Source organism: Vipera berus (assembly GCF_964194415.1).
Source record: "Vipera berus genome assembly, chromosome: 3".
Taxonomy (NCBI): Eukaryota; Metazoa; Chordata; class Lepidosauria; order Squamata; family Viperidae; genus Vipera; species Vipera berus.
In genome coordinates, this window is record NC_138204.1 from 110,600,430 (window position 1) to 110,622,211 (window position 21,782).

Below are 21,782 nucleotides of genomic sequence, written 5' to 3' on the forward strand. Positions count from 1 at the left end.
ATGACTGCCTTGGAATGGATGCCTTATGACTCATAAAGCACTTCTGGCCATCGAAAAACATTGCACTCCCCCCCCCCCGGCCCTTGGTCACATGTTCACATTTTGGGCTGTTGGCAATAAGTTGCCAAGTGCCTGGCAATCCTGTGATCAGCATTTGCAATCTTCTCTTGTCGGTTTCCTGAGAAAGCCAGGGGAGAAGCAGGCTGGGGAGACTTCAGGCGGAGGGGACGTAGGATTTGCGGTCAGTTCCCCGAGTGCACCAAGGGATTTCTCCTCTTTTCTGTGCAAGGAGAGGAAATCTTCCTGCACGCTGGAGGAATGGAGCTCAAATCCAGTGGGAATGGTAGGGAACACAGCGAACGCCTGTGGAGATTCTCAGTCAGCCAGGTCATAGTTGGTTGGAAGGTGCTTTTATCAAAAGGCAATTGTACTGTGTTTTTCTTTCTCCTTGAGGAAGAAGAAGAAAACATTTCACTTCTCATCCAAGAAGCTTCATCAGTTGTGACGATGGAGGGATAGAAGGATAGGTAGTGAACACAGTGGTCTCATGATTGTTCTTGCTGATGGAGTGAGGAGAGGGCCCAGACCTCCTGCATAAGGTGGGAGGCCTGTGCCGTCTCACTGCCTTATCGTGCCCTGGAGGCTGCAGCCCTCTCCCTGATGCTCTGCTTAACAACCAAAATCATCCTTTAATGACCACAACTGAGAAAGCTGAATTTGCAGTCACTGAGCAAAGCGGTCATATTTAATAACCATTTCACTCAACAACCGAGATTCCAGGCCCAATTGTGGTGGTTAAACGGAAGCCTATTTGTATACTATTTATATAAATATGGCATTATGAAATTCCAGCATAAAGCCCTTTTTGAGGATTCTGGAGCATGAGAACTCACACTTAAAGAAATTGAAACTAGTGCATGCTTTCTACCAGATTAAAGTATTCAGTATTTTTTTTTATCTTGAAGAGTTCCTGAAATGGTATAAAATTCAGAATTTTTATATTTTAAAAGCAGTTAAAATATTTAGCATGATATTATAAGAGATTATTAATATAAATTTATAAAAACCTGGAGGCCACAAGGTAATGAATGGCAGATCACCAGAGAGCACTTTTCTCTGAAGTCCGTAAATGGCATCTGCCAGGACTCTCTGTAGAACTGGGACACAGAATTCTTCCCTCAATGTGACTGTGGGGCTCCCACGTCAAATTGTAGATCAATCGTGACTGCCTGTAAGCTGAGGGCATATACCAGTCCATTATCTGATTTTTTAAATATAAACGATGCTGCGCCTCAGTGGTTAGATGGCCTAGACATTGGTATTTGAACATAGATCTTTTTGACATTTATATTTTATTGTGTTTTACTAATCTAGGTGACGTATTAATATATTGTTAGTCCGTATATGATATGTCATATGCTACATAAATAAATCCAAAGTGCTTTCTAAGCAGGCTTATTAGTTTGAAAATTATACTGAGGGCAAAGCAACTTCTAGGTTCCAGACCCCTGAGTATTCTTTGTTTTTTATCATATTGGGTTTGCCTTTCAAAAAAGGAACGATCATGTTCGGAGAACACAAAGCTTCTCTACAAAATAGATCATCTGACCTGACCCTTACTCTAATAAATATGCAGAGACGAAATGCAGGACTGTGAGGCTATGGTTAGGAGAATATTGTAAGGAAGGGTTTTTATAAACAAAGCAACAGGCTAGAAGGAAAAGAGACGATGGACTGTGATTGCTATTCCAATATAGCCAGGCTAGGAGAAGGAGCTCCAAAAGCAGTTTACAGACTGCTAGTGTTTTGTAAGATGTCACAAAAAGTCAGCAAGGTCATTTTCCTTATTGAAATACTGGTTTTAAATTTTATTGTAAATCTCCATTGTATACAATTAATTCTTTTTTATACACTTTATTGTAAAGTTCATTTGATATAGGTAAGTTAAATTTAACAGATAAAAGTAACTGGTACATTTATTTCTTATTAAACTCTTAACTCCAATTAAGTCATTAGTTTTATTCATGGTGGGGGTTCCATAATACGTTTCCATTTCAAGGGAGCTATGATATCAAAGGGTTTGAAAATCCCTGTGTAAAGGAATTAATTAGCCATAATTATATTTATTCACAAAAATCTAGATGGATTTCACCATGAAAATAAAAATATTAATGATGTGTAATTCTGTGCTTGAATTGGCAGCGGCACAAGTAGTACCAGCCTGAAAGGAGAGCTTGCCAGTAAAAAATTGCCTTATGAACACCAAACTATGGAATTAACCCATCATTCCTCAAGATCGCCATCTTCAGGTTCTTCTCGTGCATCCGCATCTTCTAAAAGAAGAGGAAAAAAAGAAAGTAAGAGCTTTTCAGCTGTTTGTTTATTACAAAGATAAGTTTGTTGACCAGTTCATCACGATATACATACATCAAAAAGGCTTTCAGGCCAGTACCAATTACAAAGATTAATTAATCTAAGTCAAATATTAAGCGACCCTTAAGGTAATTTTAAAGGGACGCGGTGGCTCAGTGGGTTAGGACGCTGAGCTTGTCGATCAGAAGATCGGCAGTTTGGCGGGTTGAATCCCGAGTGCCGCGTAACAGAGTGAGCGCCTGTTACTCGTCCCAGCTTCTGCCAACCTAGCAGTTCGAAAGCAGGTAAAAATGCAAGTAGAAAAACAGGGACCACTACAGTGGGAAGGTAACAGCGTTTCGTGCGCCTTTGACGTCTAGTCATGCCAGCCTCATGACCACGGAGACGTCCTCGGACAAGCGCTGGCTCTTCGGCTTTGAAACGGAGGTGAGCACCGGCCCCTAGAGTCGGAAACTACTAGCACCCATGTGCGGGGGAACCTTTACCTTTACCTTTAAGGTAATTTTAGTATTTGTGGAGAGTCCTACCACATTCCAGACATCCAACTTCACAGATTTTGGGGAAAAATTGGAACGATTACTAAAATCACCACGAGCAATCAGAGGAACACTATCCAGTTACTATTTTTTGTTTCTAGTGTTACTACCATTATATAATATCGGGTTTGGTAAAATGTATTGTTAAATTTCACTTTTTGTTTGTTGTTGTATGAAGAGTTTTATCATGATTTGAACCATAATCCAGTACAAATACAGGTAGGCTTCAACGTAGGACAACTTGTTCAGCAATCTTTCAAACGATCGTGGTGCTGAACCAAGGGTCCTATGATCCATGCCCAAAGTTATGGCTGTTGTAGCAGCCACATGATCAAAATTCAGCCACTTGACGGCCCACCTGCACTTAGAACTGCAAGGGTGCTGCAATTCCCCCCACTCACCTATCTCCCCCCACTTATGCTTTTTTGGTCCCCTGCCATCCTGCACTTCACAACCCCAGCTGACCTTTTCTGCCATCTTCTTGTCTCTGCTTCTAACAAAGCATGCCTGGTCTGGTTGCTACGCCATATGAGGCTGACTTTGCGCTGTAAAAAAGAGGAGAAAGCACAGAACAGCCCCGCCATGAGGCAGTCACTCCTTTGTGCCTCTTCCTGCATCTTATGGGACTGGCTTTATGATGGAAAAAAATATGAAAAAACAAAAAGCCATTCCGTATGGCTCAGGAGCATGGTGCCAAAAGTATATTTTGGCATGCTCTGGCTTCTTAAAGCTGCTTTGTGGGGGGTTTTTCCCATTGCACAAATCGGCCCCATATTGTGGCTAGGCTGGCACACCTCGCCAGCAGCAAGAGCAAGAAGATGGTAGCAGAGCACAAGGCAGCAGAGGTCTTGGAGTGCAGGGTGGCAAGAGCAACTGGGTCTGTTACGGTTACAGTTTTCCAGGGCATGGCAAGAAGCCCCAGACCCACGTGGTTCTGAGGCTGTTCAGGACTCTGTAAGGCAGGGTGCAAGATGGCCAGAAGGGCAGAGATTGGAGGAGGTAGGTGGGGGGAGTCCCTTACCTGACTGAGGCTCAGAGTTGGGAGGGATCAAGCCCAGAATGGCTTGGATTGGGGTGGATCTTTGGCTAATGATTGGTAAAGTTTGCTTAATGATGGCCACAGGGATTGCTGTAATAGTGGCCACTAAGCAATATGGTCTTGTGGTATCTTGCTTTACGACTGCACTGCTTAGCAGCTAAAATTCCAGGGTCAATTGTCGTAAGTCAAGGACTACCTGTTAATGTAGACTGTGACATTATTTCTTTCAGACTTTCTCTTTCTTGCCAAATATTGCTTTTCTTTAGCTATTATTAAAATCTAATCTCCTCTTCCTCTCTCTGCTTAATTTTTGTTCTCACACTGAATAAAATAGGTTAGACGGAGAACGATTAGTTCAAGATAGTCAAGGAAGTTTTATGAATGGGATTTAATGGGAGAGTGGCATAACTCTCAGATACAAATATATACTGCACCTCTCTAGTTCTGGCTTAGAATCTCATATTTTTAAAATCTAAAAACATTCACTGTGTTTATCAGTTGGTGGTGGAATTCTTATTTTTTGTATTCACTTTTAAACATGCTTTTCTCAAATACATTACAGAGACAGAATCATTAAATGGATTTCCAAATGCCTCTCTCTGGGAAGAAAGCAAAGTGTCTCCAAAGTGTCCCCAAAGTGACTATGGTTTGGAACAAGCAAAGCACTTACTGTCTAGTAACACAGTGACCAGCAGAGAACAAGAAGCGAACCCAGATTCTGACAATAGTTTAGAGGAACTATCTGGTCACTCATTAATGAGGTAAAATACTATCACCAAACTTTGACTTTAAATCGTATAGCATAGTTTATAATTCAGGTAAGTACTGTAGTAGTACAACAGCATATTATATGGATATATTTAGGGAGTAGGAACCAGTGTTTTTGGAACATTAGACATAATTTATATTTCCTTTCCTTATGCAAGTTTTCAAAATAGTCACATAAGTTTAATACAGCTTTCACTGATATTTGTGAAAGCAGTGAGTGGCTTAAGGGGCCAAGCTCTGAGTGCAGAATTTTGCATTTATTTGGTTGATTGATCTAGATCTGATTTGATCTGTAATCAAAAACTTTTTGCAGTTTACAACATCCATCAATACAAACGATAAAACATCCACTATAAAATCATAAAATAATAAAAGAGATCTAACATACCAAATGCTTAAAAGATAATGTCAGCTCATATATCAAAGACTTTATGAAAATGGTTTAGTTTTAATAGCTTACAGAAACGCATAAGATATGGCAGACTGAATTTCGAGGAGAATAAAGCTATCTCAAATATCCCAAAATTCTGAATTTTGAGTTAGTTTGATTTCTTTGGAATCATTACTGAAAATAAACCCTCATCCTAACTTCCGTTGAGTGATATGACAGACAAAATAATTGTCAATATCAAATCATAACTATTCCCTCCCTTTTTTTATTGAAAAGTTTTACAATACATTTTTGAATACAAAAAACTCCCTCTTCCCCCTCCCTCTTTAACCTTTTTACAAGTCCACCATATATGAAATACGTTGTATCCTCACAACCACACCTCCAGCATTTGGGCTGGCAGTTCGAATACATACTTGCTAATTTTTTAGGGTCTAAATGCCACCTATAAAACATTTTATAAAAATTCTCTCTTAAATTTTGGGCCTGCGTAAATTTTACATTTCTAACCCAGATCTTTTCCCAAGTATCCATTGTTATAACTTCTTGGAAATTCTGGACCCACTTTATCATACAATCTTTAACAAGTTCCGTTTCTGAGTCAATTTCTATTAATGCATTATATACCCTTTTAATATGTGCTTGACCTTGATCTCTAATTTGTTTTACCAAATTTTCATCAGTCGTCGAAAAGCCAGCTTTCTGATCCTCTTTCCATCTTGCCTGTAATTGCCCATACTGGAACCAAGTTTGTACAATCTTTTCTTCTTTTAAAATATTATATTAAAATATTAAAATAATAATATTAATATTAATAATAATATTAAAATATTATATTAAAATATTATATGGCTCCTTAAGTAACACCAGCTGCCTGCAATTAGTGCAGGTTCGCATCCCACCAGGCTCAAGGTTCACTCAGCCTTCCATCCTTCCGAGGTAGGTAAAATGAGGACCCAGATTGTTGGGGGCAATTAAGCTGACTTTGTAATGATGCCGCTTGGGGGTGTGTGAAAGCCCTAATAAGCAGGCATATACATAGAATGAAGGCTACTGCTAAGCTTGTAAGCCGCCCTGAGTTTTCGGAGAAGGGCGGGATATAAATGGAATTAAAAATAAAAATAAAAAAAAATTGCCATACATTCCTTTCTAAACTTAAAATTTCCTTATATGTAGTCTCATCCTGTTTGAATCCCACATTTATATTTTCTATTGCATGTTTAGGTATTGTCCAAATTGGTATCTTAGAATTTAACTTATGTCTATACTTTTTCCAAACTCGCAACAGAGCATACCGTATATACTTGAGTATAAGCCGACTCGAGTATAAGCCGAGACCCCCAATTTCACCCCCCAAAACTGGAAAAAGTTATTGACTCGAGTATAAGCCGATCCGCCGTTCTGCAAGCCTCTGCCGCCAGCAGAGGCTCGATCCGCCATTTTGCAAGCCTGAATACACAGGAATACCCTGTGTGGCCGCGGCTCTCGGGGAAGCCCTGGCTGTCCGCTTCCTCGCTCCACGCTGCCATTCGGGGCCCGCGCGTTCCCCGGGCAAATCGCGGCGCCCAGCAGGCGAGGAAACACGCCCGCTCCAGTCGCCCCCCCTTCCCTCAGGAGACGCGAAGCAAGTGACCGCCCGGAGCTTACCTAGGACTTGCGCGCGGCCGAGGCTTCGGTGCTTCCAGGATCGCGCGCACCTCCCCAAACCTCCCCAAACGTCGGCAGGTCTCCGTTCCTCCTGCCGACGTTTGGGGAGGTTTGGGCGCCTCCCCAAACCTCGGCAGGTCTCCGTTCCTCCGCGCAGACCTGCCGACCTTTGGGGAGGTTTGGGCGCCTCCCCAAACCTCCCCAAACCTCGGCAGGTCTCCGTTCCTCCTGCCGACCTTTGGGGAGGTTTGGGCGCCTCCCCAAACCTCCCCAAACCTCGGCAGGTCTCCGTTCCTCCTGCCGACCTTTGGGGAGGTTTGGGCGCCTCCCCAAACCTCGGCAGGTCTCCGTTCCTCCGCGCAGACCTTTGGGGAGGTTTGGGCGCCTCCCCAAACCTCCCCAAACCTCGGCAGGTCTCCGTTCCTCCTGCCGACCTTTGGGGAGGTTTGGGCGCCTCCCCAAACCTCGGCAGGTCTCCGTTCCTCCGCGCAGACCTGCCGACCTTTGGGGAGGTTTGGGCGCCTCCCCAAACCTCGGCAGGTCTCCGTTCCTCCTGCCGACCTTTGGGGAGGTTTGGGCGCCTCCCCAAACCTCCCCAAACCTCGGCAGGTCTCCGTTCCTCCTGCCGACCTTTGGGGAGCTTTGGGCGCCTCCCCAAACCTCGGCAGGTCTCCGTTCCTCCGCGCAGACCTGCCGACCTTTGGGGAGGTTTGGGCGCCTCCCCAAACCTCCCCAAACCTCCCCAAACCTCGGCAGGTCTCCGTTCCTCCTGCCGACCTTTGGGGAGGTTTGGGCGCCTCCCCAAACCTCCCCAAAGGTCTGCGCGGAGGAACGGAGACCTGCCGAGGTTTGGGGAGGCGCCCAAACCTCCCCAAAGGTCGGCAGGAGGAACGGAGACCTGCCGAGGTTTGGGGAGGCGCCCAAACCTCCCCAAACGTCGGCAGGTCTGTGCGGAGGAACGGAGACCTGCCGAGGTTTGGGGAGGTTTGGGGAGGCGCCCAAACCTCCCCAAAGGTCGGCAGGAGGAACGGAGACCTGCCGAGGTTTGGGGAGGTTTGGGGAGGCGCCCAAACCTCCCCAAAGGTCGGCAGGAGGAACGGAGACCTGCCGAGGTTTGGGGAGGCGACCAAACCTCGCCAAAGGTCGGCAGGAGGAACGGAGACCTGCCGAGGTTTGGGGAGGTTTGGGGAGGCGCCCAAACCTCCCCAAAGGTCGGCAGGAGGAACGGAGACCTGCCGAGGTTTGGGGAGGTTTGGGGAGGCGCCCAAACCTCCCCAAAGGTCGGCAGGAGGAACGGAGACCTGCCGAGGTTTGGGGAGGTTTGGGGAGGCGCCCAAACCTCCCCAAAGGTCGGCAGGAGGAACGGAGACCTGCCGAGGTTTGGGGAGGTTTGGGGAGGCGCCCAAACCTCCCCAAACGTCGGCAGGTCTGCGCGGAGGAACGGAGACCTGCCGAGGTTTGGGGAGGCGCCCAAACCTCCCCAAACGTCGGCAGGTCTCCGTTCCTCCGCGCCCTGCCTGCCTGCTTCTTTCCGCTGCGGAAAGAAGCAGGCAGGCAAGGCGCGGAGGAACGGAGACCTGCCGACGTTTGGGGAGGTGCGCGCGCACCTCCCCAAACCTCCCCAAACTTCGGCAGGTGTCCGGATGGCGGTGGCTTGGGAGAGGTGCGCGCGATCCCGGAAGCACCAAAGCCTCGGCCGCGCACAAGTCCTCGGTAAGTTTTTTTTGTTGACTGGAGTATAAGCCGAAGTGGAATTTTTCAGCCCAAAAAGTGGGCTGAAAAATTCGGCTTATACTCAAGTATATACGGTACCTTAAAATATGTATCTTAAACACATTATCCACCTTCTTATCATACAATAAATATGCATGCCAACCACATAACAAATCATGACCCTCAAGATTTAATAATCTCCCTTGTGTTAAATTAAACCAGTCACTTATCGATGACAAAGCAGCAGCCTCATAATATAATTTAAAATTAGGCATTTTAAGACCACCTCTTTCACGCGTATCTTGCATTATCTTAAATTTAACTCGTGGCTTTTTCCCTGCCCAGACAAATTTATTAATTCCTTTTTGCCATTCCTCCAAATTTAAATCCTTTTTAAGTATAGGTATCATTTGAAATAAAAATAAAAATTTCGGCAAAACATTCATTTTCACTGCTGCAATTCTTCCCAATAAAGATAATTGTAGTTTTTTCCAACTATCTAATTCTTTTTGTATTTTTCCCCATAACATTTCGTAGTTATTTTTATATAACTTCACATTTGAGGCTGACAGATATATCCCCAAATATTTAATCTTTTTAACTATTTCAAATCCCGTTAGCTCTTCTAAAACAGCCTTTTGTTCTATGGTCATATTCTTAGACAATATTTTAGTTTTTTGTGTGTTTATCTTAAATCCAGAAACTTTCCCATATAACATTATTATCTCCATCAATTCTACAACTGAATAATCCGGCTGAGTTACTGTAATAACCAGGTCGTCCGCAAATGCCCTCAATCTATAATCCTGATCTCTTATTTGAATTCCCCTAATTTTATTTGAATCTCGTATTTTAATCAGTAATATTTCCAATGTTAAAACAAACAATAAAGGTGACAGCGGACACCCCTGTCTTGTATCCTCTTGTACGCTCTTCCCTCTTGAGGCAGCATCGCTCCCCGGCTCCTAAGGAGTCCTCGGGGATGCTGCCTCCAGAGGGAAGAGCGTCGGGCAGGAGCCGGCAGGGCAGTCCTGCACACGCGCGCACTCCCCGGTTGCTAAGGAGTGCTCCTTAACAGCCGGGGAGCGCGCGCGTACGCAGGACTGACCTGCCGGCTCCCGCCAGACGCCAGCCTGCCCTGCTTCCTCCACAGTGAGAGGGGAGGGCGTGCCTTCCCGGGCTTGCTGATTTTCCGGCATATAAGACGACTGGGCGTATAAGATGACCCCCCAAATTTTGAGATGATTTTCATGGGTTAAAAAGTTGTCTTATGCGCCGGAAAATATGGTAATAGAAAAGCAGATTCAATTACTACCCCACCAGGTAAAGAGGAGACAAATGACTCAAAACAATGATTTGCATACATTTGATAGCTATTCAGAATCATCAAGATCAAAGGCACATTATCAGAGGTGAGACACAAAATTTATAATCACTATATTAAGTATAAATTCAACCAAGTAAGATTATTTGGTTTACTTAATTCAGGTATTGATAGCTAGTATTTATCGCGAATAGTATTTTCAGTAACCTATATCTCTTTTTGTGTATTAAAACTAGCTCAAAGTATTCTTAAACCAATTGCTATATTTATAAATTTATTATTTATAAATATAGCAATTGATTTAATGCTTTGAGTTAGTAAATAATTCATTAAATTTATGGGGTTGTCAAATCAAAAGATTCGAGGTAGTATACAGAGTTTTTAAAAAATAATACATAACTAGAAATGCTAGCTAATTGGGGAATAAGTTTCTAAAAAGTAGTTTGCAGAAATTTTTGAATATGTAATATTTTGGACTTGAAATACCCCAATTCGGTCTTGAATGGAACAGTTACAAACTGTTGACATCTGTTTGGAGTTAAGATGAGTTTGTTTGAATTTTGAATGGTGAGATTTACAAATGATGTAATTTGAGGAGGATGATCTTGAAAATGAGCGAGAGTTCTGGATTCCTAGTACATCTCTGACTCTTCATGTTCTCTCCAGCTGAAATTAATCAGTTTGGACAAATACTTTTAAGAAAGACAAATATCAGTTTTCACTTCTGGGAGATGATTATTTTTGCTGCTTGCACCCCTTACAGGAGCAGTTTTGCAAATGGGCTCCCTTGATAACAGATATTGACATTTTTTTCAAAATTCCTAATACACTTACAAGCCCTAAAATTATGGAAACTCCAGATCCTGAATTTTCAGGCATGAAGTATCAAGAGCAAATGGAAATTATGCAAAAGCAAAACTATGTGCTTGAGGAACTTGTTTCTCAATGGACTTTACAGTTCTTCTTAAAATAGTTTGAGCCACCGGTGTGTACATATTCTACCAGTTGTATATGTTAGCCTTTATAGCTAGCTCTCCAGGACTGAAAACATTTGCCGTCACTAGGTTATCGAAGACCTTGATTCCGCTTCTTGTAAAAATTTTGGGACCCTGGATTTTAAAAGATTTAATTTTAATGTTATACTCTGTGATGTGAAAGTGAATTCCTAGGGGGAAAGAGTGTAAAGAGTACACAACGCAAGCACATATTTTAGAGTTCATTATTTTATCATATTTATATATAACACTGAATTAGAAATCAATAAGCATACATAAAACAATGACAATTTAAAAATACTACACTAAAAATACAGAGCAGGCGAGGATGATATTAATCACAGTAAGGGAGCCATCACAAAATTTCCCCCGTCCTCTGGAACCCGCAGTCCTGATAACATAGTGAAAGACTTGCAAAATGTTGAAAAAAATGAAGCTGATGTCATTTCCAGAGGGAATAGATTCCATAATGAGCGTACCATAGCAGAGAAGATCTTTTTCTTGGGACCTGCCAAATATAATTCCGTAGCAGTTGGGTTCATAGCATGCCTTCTCTGCAGATCCTATGGGATGGGCAGATATAATTGTGGACAGATGTCCCCTCAGATAACCTGGTCCCATGCCATGAAGAATTTTAAAGGTAAAAAACAGTACCTTGAATTGGAGCCAGAAGCAAACTGGCAACCAGTACAACTTGTGGAGCACAGATGTAATGCATACCACTCTAGGGACACGCACAAAACTGCCCATGCTGCTGCATTCTCCACCAGTTGAAGTTTCTAGTTACTTTTCAAGGACAGACCCATATAGAATACATTGCAGAAGCCCAAAGCAGAGGTGACTAACACCTGAGGGACTGTGAGTAGAGCCCGTAGGTCCAGGAATGGGTACAACTGGCACACAACATCAAGTTGCCCAAATTCATTTTGTGCATTACATCAGTATTCATTCAGAACACCTGTATGTCTTTTTATAATGCAGTAGTAGCAGCAGTCGGCAGGAAAGTCCATCTTCAAAGGAAGCCAAGAAACTTTCTCATCATGAAAAACCAAGCAGCTCCATTGAGGAGGAAGCTCCTACAGCAATGAATGATTCATTGCAGAATAACAGTATCCCATCCGTTCCTGATGAGAGAGGTTAGTTTTCAGATCAGTATTTAATTAAAATAATGCTCATTCAGTTTTTGTTTCATAATGATCTGTATTCTTTCCATTGCTGTGTCAGTGGTTTTGCTGATGGGTTACGTGGTAATAATATAAAAATAATTCCCTACCCCTTCTCACCATTCTGCTTTCTTTATGTTTATTTCTGAGTAACCATCTGTTGGACTCTGGGGAACTTGCAGTCTGACAGTATCCACTGCCAGATTGTCCCTGGCTTGCTGTTGCTTTCGTCCTCTTTATTCTTGAAACTACTGGCTGGATAACTCTTTCTCTTCTTGTTGCGCTAGTTATCATTTTTAAGGGGAAAAAATGGTAAACTTAATCTCTACAGGCACGCATACATGTATGAATGCTGCGAAACGAATGTTCAGAATTATTTCGGTTGCTTTCTCTGGTATTTCCAAGAAATGGAATTCTTGGAAATGAGGTGGGGTAGGGAAAGATGTACATTTCAATCACTGTAGCCTTAGTTTTCAGTAGATTCCAGGAAGAGCTATTGTTAGAGAATAGTAACGTTTATTTCTTTATCCCAAGATATACAAGCTGACAGAAGGCAAGGTTAGTTCGCAGCCTAATTTTTTTTTCTGCCATCCCTTCAAAGAAGAAAAAAAAGTATTTTGGAAATAGCTTTCCTAACATTGAATGTTCTGACTCCTTTTGGCAGGACATTTATATATTTATGTACTAGAATTGAATGAATCCTTTAGGAGAAAATGTTTCAAAACATAAATGTGTGTACACAATGTCTTTTTAAAAAGCTACAACTTTTTTCTGGTCTGTTCAGCTGCTATGAAAGTTGTTCCAATATCTGCAAAGGCTTCTGTAGACACAAGCAGTGTATGTGCAGAGTAGCTGCTAGAGAGCCAAGAAACATTTCAGTAGCTTTGATGGTTCGAAAAGAGCTACTATGGGTAGTCCTTGCGTTACAACCACTTGTTCATTGAGCATTCAAAGTTATGAGGGTGCTGAACAAGAGGGACTTAGAATTGGTTATTGGAGTTCCAGCCATGTCCCTACAATTGTGTCATTGCAATCTGGGTACTCGGGCTGGCGACTTGCTGAAAGTTGTGGTCACGTGATCAACAAGCGAAGTCAGTGGGGAGGCCAGCAGAAAGGTTGCAAGTTGCTCCCAAAATGTTTTTCTCCCCACTTTTTTCCTGAGGTGCCCCACTACAGAGTAAAAGATCCCAAGGACCACTTCTCATTGCCCTTCCTGACCTACCTGCCCATTTATAACCCCTGTGGCACCCTGTGGCTCCCACTGGCCAGTAGCACCCATCCACAGCACCCACACACCTTCTCACCCATCAGCTTGCTTGCCTAGGGCTCAGGATATATGAGGTCCTCTCTCAATAACTCAGGTGGTCTCTGGGTTACAACAACCTGGTCTGTTGCTAAGCAATGAGGTTAACTGATGTCACGCTTTACGACTCTTATCACTTAGGGATGGAAAGTCTGATTCCAGTTAAGGTTGTAATCCAAAGACTACTTGTACATATATACTCTTGCATCTTCCCAAAACATGTCTCTCAAAGGGTTTACCCAGCTCTATTATGTAATAGTTATGCAAAGAGTCCATGTATATATTTATTGTTTTCATAATAAGGTCGGGAATTTTGATAGTTAGGCATATCTATATTTCTATCCATTCAGTCAATATTTACTCATTCTATGTTTGCAACATCATCTTATTTTGTAGTGTTTTCTGTTCTGTAATGTAATGTAATGAATTCTATGTATTTTTTTCTCCTTCTTGTATTGTATCTTTTCAGATTCTACCTCTATTGCCACGGAATATTCCCTAAAATTTGATGAGTCTATGGCAGAAGATGAGATTGAAGAGCAATCATTTCGGTCTTTGTTGCCTTCCGAGAGCCACCGCCGGATCAATCTGAAGAAACGAAGTCACCAAGTTTATTCTGATGAGGAAGCTTCTCCTGAAAAGCCTACACTGTCACCTGTTAAGGCAAGATTTCAATAGGCTGTTCCTGTTCATTTTTTGGAGTCTCAGAATTTTTATTGGCCTGTTTTCCAATTTCCAATTGATTATGTGGGAATTTTATTCCTGCATATGTTCTAGTTATTTTAGCTTTTTAAAATTGGTTATAGATTATGCAGTATATGTGTAACTGCTCTTAGAAGAACATCCATCATAATCAGCAGAAATAAATATGTTGCTCACTGAAGGTGACATTATCTGACATTCTTTGCACTAATCTGACTGCTGGATAAATATCTGCAGAGGTTCATCATTATGTTGACTGCTAAAAATTCAACATTTTGCATAAGTTGTGGTTTTCTTCCCATAAGTCTTTTCATGGAGAATAAAAAGAATCATCTCATTCAATGTAGTGTGAATAATTCAGCAAATAATAGGCATAATTCATGAAGACAGTTTTAAAAATATGAAAATCGGTGGGTGAGGTGGATTTATAGAGATCTCTGGAAGTGGTAATACATGTATTAAAACCTGTTTTAGATGCATCATTTTGCCAAATATCGTTTGCTGAATTAATAATTTTAGTAACATATTTTTTAAGGACAGAAGTACAAGAGGCCAGTTTCTACTTGTGGCCTTCCTAGAAAGCATGTTTCAGATATTATTGTAAATAGGCAACGCATATGAGTTAATAACGGGATTCTTCTCAGGTGCACTGGGGAGGATAATAGATGCCGGAATAATACCTTTGTACCTGGAAAAACATATATTTCCCTGTCCTCTTCTGCCTCAACTGTAACTCTGTTAATGCTCTTATTGTCTGTTATTCTGTTGCTGCTTGTCTCAAGTTACTGATTTTCATATTCTCACAGATAAATTTATTAAATGAATAAATGAACATACTTTATACATAAAATGTCCATGTATCTTCACTGTAGAAAACAGTATTTCTACATAACAACAATGGAAATCTAGTAACAATTAATGTAAAAGTACATCAATAGTTTGCAAACATTTTGACCAGTAAAGAGATTGTGAATTCTGGGTAAACTTTTTTTTTCATCAGGAGCTAAACCTGCCATTTTCAGGAAGACAAGACAGTTTTTCTAAATTTACAATGGAAATGGTACGGCAGTACATGAGAGAAGAAGAAATGCGAGCAGCTCACCAGTCTTCACTGCTCCGATTACGTGAAAAGGCACTTAAAGAGAAGACTAAGGCTGAACTAGCTTGGCTAGAACACCAGAAAAGGTAAAAGTTGGAAACCACACGATGTATAACATAGCCAAGAGTTTTCCCATCCTAAGGATTTCAGACTTTTTTGATTTATGTTACATTCTTATTGCAAATGTTTCGTGAATATCATGAAAGAGATAGCAAGAAAAGGAGAGTTCTTTGCAATTTTAATATGATCACAAAGTCTTTAATATAATTTTGTTTTGTTTGTATTCGCACCCAGCCACTCCATTTTTGTATTTATGACCTTAAACATTACATCATAATGTTATTTTCTCAAATGAAGTCTTTTTTTAAAAAAAGGTTCAAATGCAGTTTTGCTTCTTTGATTTCTGATACTTTTCCTACAATTATATATAATATCATATATTTAATTATCTCACCTACTTCACATCTAAGGTTTTTAAATAAATGTTGAATAGCTCCCAAATTTCCTTTATGCATTTGCTGACATTGAAATAAAACTCATATGTTTTATCAAGTGTAAAAAAAGAATAAAAAGCAACACCAGCACCCCCAAAGAAAAGAAAATAGAGGGCAAAGTAATTCAGTGCCAAAGTGGAAGAGATTTAATTTTCCTGCTACTTATTTTTAGACATTTACGAGATAAAGGAGAAGATGATAAAATGCCACCTATCCGGAAAAAACAACGTGGCCTGCTTCTTAAACTTCAGCAGGAGAAGGTAAACACTACTTTTACATTTGACTGCTTTGAGCTGCCGCATATGTAGGGGTATCTGGCTAATCTTGGCTATTCTCAGAAGGTAAAGAAGACTGGCCAGAATTTGGACAGAGGATCTCCCAAGTATTCCAGGGATGTAGACTGGATTGGGTAGGAAACAAACAAACCTCCTCAAAGCACTTCTTTTATCCTGTCAAGAAATTAAAATGGATGCTCTCACCAAGAGCTGGAGTAGTTTGAGGTAGTTCTGACTCAGTTAATTCTCAAACGGGTTATTAATTGGCTATAGACATACTGTATTCTGAAAATCATATTAAATATTCAAATATTTAAAGTCATAATTAGTGCAACTATCAGTACAAATAATAGATTTATTAAGATTTACAATAGATTTATTGGGGGAGGGGTTAATTAATGTTGATCCAAAATACTACCTTATCTTGCGTTTTATTTAGTGTGTCCACATACATAACGATCATTGCCAAGAGGCTTTTTTCTGGGATGCTGGAGAAGCTAGATCTTGTAATAATTTGTACTAATGTCATATATATTTATTTAAAGAAATATAAATTTTAATAGACTGTAGTGTATTAATAATTTGAATTGACATTTATATGAATACATATTTTCTCAATTAAATTGACTGTGTAGGATGGTATACAGTACTGGCCATGTCTAAGTAGGGCATTTATTGTAAAATAAATGGTGAAAAATTATCAATTTTGACCTGTAAAGTGACAATTTTGATACAGTACAGCACTTATTATTCTAAAAGTGAAGACTGTGCACTGTGGCAACCCAAAATTAACAACTGTAAATTATTATGTGCACAATCATGTGAAATCACAGCTGTCCATTCTTTAGCTGGTATTGACCTTCATGTGCGCTGAATTCTTCCCAAGAACCTAGGATATCATAATGTATCAGTGTAGAGTATGTGCAGATTCAACTAGTGTGGCCTTTTGTAACTGCAGATGGAAATGTTGTCAATGCACAGATTTTCTAAGTGACATCTAGCACTTAGCAACCATTGGGACCATTGGGTGGTTTTTGCCATAATCTTTCAACTTCAAGGTTCAATTTTGGATGCTTTGTGATCTTCTCCAGTTCTTTGTCTTCTGTTCTAAATCCCCTGGTATTGCCACATCAATTATCCAGTTAAATTTGGTGTCTTGTGCATCAAGACTTTTATCAGTTTGTATTTGGAAATCCCACAATATTTTAACCTACTCGTTTTCAACTACTGTTTCAACTGTTTTTCATTTTTACAGATGATCCAGTGAATCTTTTTAGCGACTGTGTTATGTCTTGGATTATAATCAGTTTACGTGATCTTGCACATAAACTGAATATATGATCTACTCTTTTTTAACAGAATAACAGAATAACGGAAAAGACCTTGGAGGTCTTTTAGTCCAAGCACTGCTCAGGCAGGAAACTCTATACCATTTCAGACAAATATTTTCTGCCTCTTTGCACCATTTGCACTTTGAATCATTTGATGATCTTTCGTTTGTGCCTTTGATTCCATTAGCTTACTCTTGAGCATCCAAAATCAAGACTTCAGTTTCATTTTTTAATGTTCCAGTTATAGGCCATTGCCAGGTTTTATCTTTATCCACTTTGCCCTCAAATCTTTGTAGAAATTGACCATGTAATACTTTCCCCTTCCAGCATTCAGTTTGTGTTTTTTATTACATTATTTCAACATTCATATTTTGTTTCCTGTCCATTCAGTAAGTTCTAATTTTTACTTGCATCAATCCTTGTTCTTGGCTGTGTTTTACTTAATCAGCCAATGCAAGCTTTTCTTCTTTGACAGTTTATTTGACTTGAAGTGAACCTCTGCCTCCATTTCTATAAGGCAGGTATAATCTATCAATATCACTAGAGGGATGTCATGCATAGTGACTAGTCATGTATTTTTTTCTCAATCCAAACTGTTCAGATGAGCTTATATCCAATTAATAATTCCAACAGGTATCATGTCACAGGTATTGATGGCTTTGGTGATGTTTGAACCATTCATATTTAGCAATTTTCTCACTCTTTGGATGTATTCTTTACTAATCACATTTTTAACTTATCCATACTTCAGGTTATCCAACTTTAAAATGCCCAGATGCTTGTAGGCTGCTTATATTACTATTATTATGATTAGCTCCAAAGTCAGTCTGATGTTTAGATTGGCTTTGGGATTTTTATCCACTTACTGAGTCCTTTCCAAGGACCTGAGTTAAGCAGATTTTGTTCTTTTATGATGTTAAAAGTACGGTCACAGGATGTTAGCTATTTTCAGTAATAGTGCCTTTTGCAATTGACTGATGGTGATTTTATCAATGGTGTTCAAATGGTGCTCCAGATGTCCTGGGATTGCACCTAAGGCACTTATTGGTACTATCTTTGCTTTCTGTTGCCACAGTTCTTCTACTTCTATTTGCAGGTTTTATACTTTGTGATTTTCTCCAGTTCTTTCTCTTCTCTTCTGCTGTCTCCAGGTACTCATTATCCATCATCCAGACTTTTTTGTCTGTCTTACTGAAATTGTTAAGCCTGAGTGTTATGTGGCAGGTGCTTGTCCGTTTGAATTCTGAAATCCCAGAGTACTTTAGCTTCTTCATTTTCTATTACTTAATCTATTTTGCGGTCCCACCAGTTCTTGCTTGTAGGCAAATTGTATTTCTTGCAGATATTTCAGTGCATCTTCCATTCTTTCTGCTTCATCGTGCTATTGTTTGTAGTCAGTCTCTGTGATCTTCTTGCAGTAGTTAATTAGTGCTGAAAAGCAGAAAGCCAAGCACAGAGGAGGCCTTGGGAAGCCCAGGGCAGGTAGGCCTAGCCCTGCGCTAGGCCTTTAAGGGCTTCTCCCTTATATGAGGCACCCTGTGCTCTGCTTAATGGCCCATGCAGTTGCTTAACAACCACACCAGGGAGAGAGGAAAGATGAGGGTTGTTAAGCAAGGCAATCATGTGGGCTTAACAACCATCATGACTTGCGACTGTAATGGACAGTCATAAGTTGATGACTATCTGTACTACTTAAAAGCACTGGTAAGTGGCTACAGAGTGCAAGAAGACCCAAAGGGCAGAGATGGGAGAGAGAGAGGTGGGAACTGAAGTAGAGGTAAAGTGGCTGTGCAGGGGAAGTATGAGGTACTCACCTAATGACTGTGTGGTCCTGATCGCAACCAGGACTATTGATACTGCCATTCCTAAGTGGTGCAAATACATGATCTTCCACCTCATGATGGCTTTGCTTAGCGATGGAAATTCCCAATTAGAGTCATTTGTGGCTAAAAGAAAAGTCACTTGTCGAAGAATCCTAGTGCAAAGGTTAGGAAGATTTCAGTCTTTGTGCCAAATCACACATTTGCACCCACAAAGCAGGACAAATTATTTTGGAAAAAGCAAACAGATAATAAACTCAAATACAGGGAATACTATTCCCCGCCCAACATTAATCATAACTATCACAGGGATATGAAGGAAAGTTCTTAATTAACCTTTAAAAAAAGTCATAGACTAGGAAAATTGCCTTTTGCAATGGGAATTTCCTGAAGCAAACTGCTACCTATAAGCGCTATTTGGGGGCAAACAGACTTCAGTAGATGTTGTCCTTGCTCACAAGCTTTGGATCTGAAGTAACCAAGCAAGAAGGAAATTGAAGAGCAGAGAGTAAAATTGAAAGCTGGGGATTCTACATTTTAATTTTAGTTTTAAGAAATTTATTATAAATTTCTATTGCTAGAAGTTTTCTTAGGAAAATTGTTTTAAAAATAACAAAAAAAGATAGCAATACACGAAATTCAGAAAAAGATACAATAAAAAGGGAGAAGCCAAATTCATAGTAACTTCTAACTAGTAACTAACTAGAGAAAATTGGTATGGGAAAGAAGAGAGAACATTTATATTTTTAGAAAGAAGATTAGATACAGTAGTAAAAGATAATAATAAAATGACAGTATAAAATTAGAAGAAGGAAACAGTGGAGAGTTCTTTAGGGATTGGGATAAACTTCTAATAAACTTTGGATGAAAGCAACAAGCAGGAAATTGTCAGTTGTGGCAGAGCATAAAATAAAATGAAAAGTTAAGGTTATTTAAGAGGTAAGCTAATGAGGAAATAACAGTTCTTTTTTTGTTTTGTTTTATCCTATTTACCCATAAAGGCAGAAATTAAGCGCCTTCAGGAAGCTAATAAGGCAGCTCGGAAAGAAAGGCAACTGATTCTTAAACAGCAGGAAGAAATTGAGCGGATACGCCAAACCACTATGAAATTACAGGAAAAACTCAAATCTTCTGGTGAAAACAAGGTGATAAGTTACAATGCAACTAATCTGCTTATTTTATTTATCCGGTTGATATTGTCAAATGAAACAGCATTTCATTTGAAGAATAAAATTTGTGACGTTCTTAAGATACAAAGAAGAAATGAACTTTAATTTCCTTAGTGTAGTAATTGTAGCTGCAATAATCTTAGATTTGGGGCTAACCTTAACCTTATATTGTGTGTATAATTGATACAAGAAACATAACTCAGAAAGTGATATGACATCATCCTTCTCAATCCACATATGTATTTTGGTTACCAGCAAATTTTGGTTAAAAAAAAAGCCATTCCCTCCTAAGATCTAAGCAGTTAAATTTACTGGTTTTTAAAAAATAAAATATAAAATACTGGTGGTCCTCTATTAATGGCCACTCTTTCAGTGACTGTTAAAATTTGCAATACTGCTGAAGGAGTAGTATTTATGACTGGTGTCTGAAGTTTCAACTGTCACAGTGTCTCTGTCATCACATGATTGCAGTGAACTCGCCCAGATTTCCGACCATTGCATGTCCCTGTGCTCATATGATCAGGACATTTCCTGCCAGCTTCCCACTGGCAAAATTAGTGGGGAAACTGGCAGGTAGTCAGAGCTTGCAGTTATACGAGGTTCTCATTTAATGACGCACATGGTCCTTAAACAATGATAAAAGAGACTTCCAGAACTGTTGTTGCTAAGCAGCCTGATCATGTGATATTGTAATTTATGATCACGTTGCCTGCCTAAAAAACCTCAGTCCCATTACACGTTGCCTGCCTAAAAAACCTCAGTCCCAGTTACTGTGGTTAAGTGAAGGCTATCTATATAGAAGGTTGGAAAACTGTCAGACTTTGTTCCATGGCGTCTGGATTGAAAACATTTAATCTAGGGAACAAGAATCAAAAACCTCTGGTTTAATAATATTTATAAAAAAATATACTGCAACATTTCCAGCTTTAATTACAAATTAGAAATCTATAAATAGACAATTTTAGATAGGCAGAACTCTTGTCCATTTCCTTCTAGCCTTTCTGTCCAGAGGGCTTGTAAATTCACAGAGAGTTCTCGGTTCCCTGTCTTGATAACGCTCAACCTTTTTATTAGCATTAGGAATAACTCTTCTGCAGAAATCTGAAAAAAAATTCATTGACTCATTTGAGCAAATCTAAAACCTAATATTGTATTCATCTGACTTCTTAAGTGATTTCTGTTTGTTTATCTGTTTTAGGAACACCGCAGTGAAGATGATAAAAAACAAACACATTCCTCAAGCCCTCAGCCAACTGATGCAGAGGCCTATAGCCCTTCCTCCATTTCCAGCTCTGACACAAGTAGCATCATGCAGAAATTAAAGAAAATGAGGAGACGTATGGATGAGAAGTAATTTGTACTTTGTTTTATTCCTAATAGAAATGGCTTCCAATAGCTATTGTGGAATTTCAGTTTAGTTTTGATGGTGGTTTGGTAGCTTGAATATATTAATAAATATATTTATTTATTTATTTATTTATTTATTTATTTATTTATTTATTTATTTATTTATTTATTTATTAAATTTGTATACCGCCCTTCTCCCGAAGGACTCAGGGCGGTGAACAGGGCAATACATATCAAAAACAAGATACAAAAATTAAAAACGATTAAACAAAATGCCCACGAATAAGTTAAAA

At 40.0% G+C, this 21,782-nt stretch overlaps 1 protein-coding gene across 1 annotated transcript in view; it reads left to right on the forward strand.

Moving 5' to 3' along the window:
* The window catches only part of LOC308666633 (centrosome-associated protein 350-like), a 92,874-nt gene that overhangs the window by 41,799 nt on the left and 29,293 nt on the right, over positions 1 to 21,782 (forward strand). Inside the window, exons 13-20 of the mRNA XM_081325526.1 lie at positions 2,203 to 2,357; positions 4,511 to 4,709; positions 11,768 to 11,922; positions 13,722 to 13,915; positions 14,955 to 15,139; positions 15,720 to 15,807; positions 19,975 to 20,118; positions 21,341 to 21,492. Of these exons, the coding sequence (XP_081181652.1) occupies positions 2,203 to 2,357; positions 4,511 to 4,709; positions 11,768 to 11,922; positions 13,722 to 13,915; positions 14,955 to 15,139; positions 15,720 to 15,807; positions 19,975 to 20,118; positions 21,341 to 21,492 (1,272 nt within the window). The remainder of the gene's footprint in view (positions 1 to 2,202; positions 2,358 to 4,510; positions 4,710 to 11,767; positions 11,923 to 13,721; positions 13,916 to 14,954; positions 15,140 to 15,719; positions 15,808 to 19,974; positions 20,119 to 21,340; positions 21,493 to 21,782) is intronic.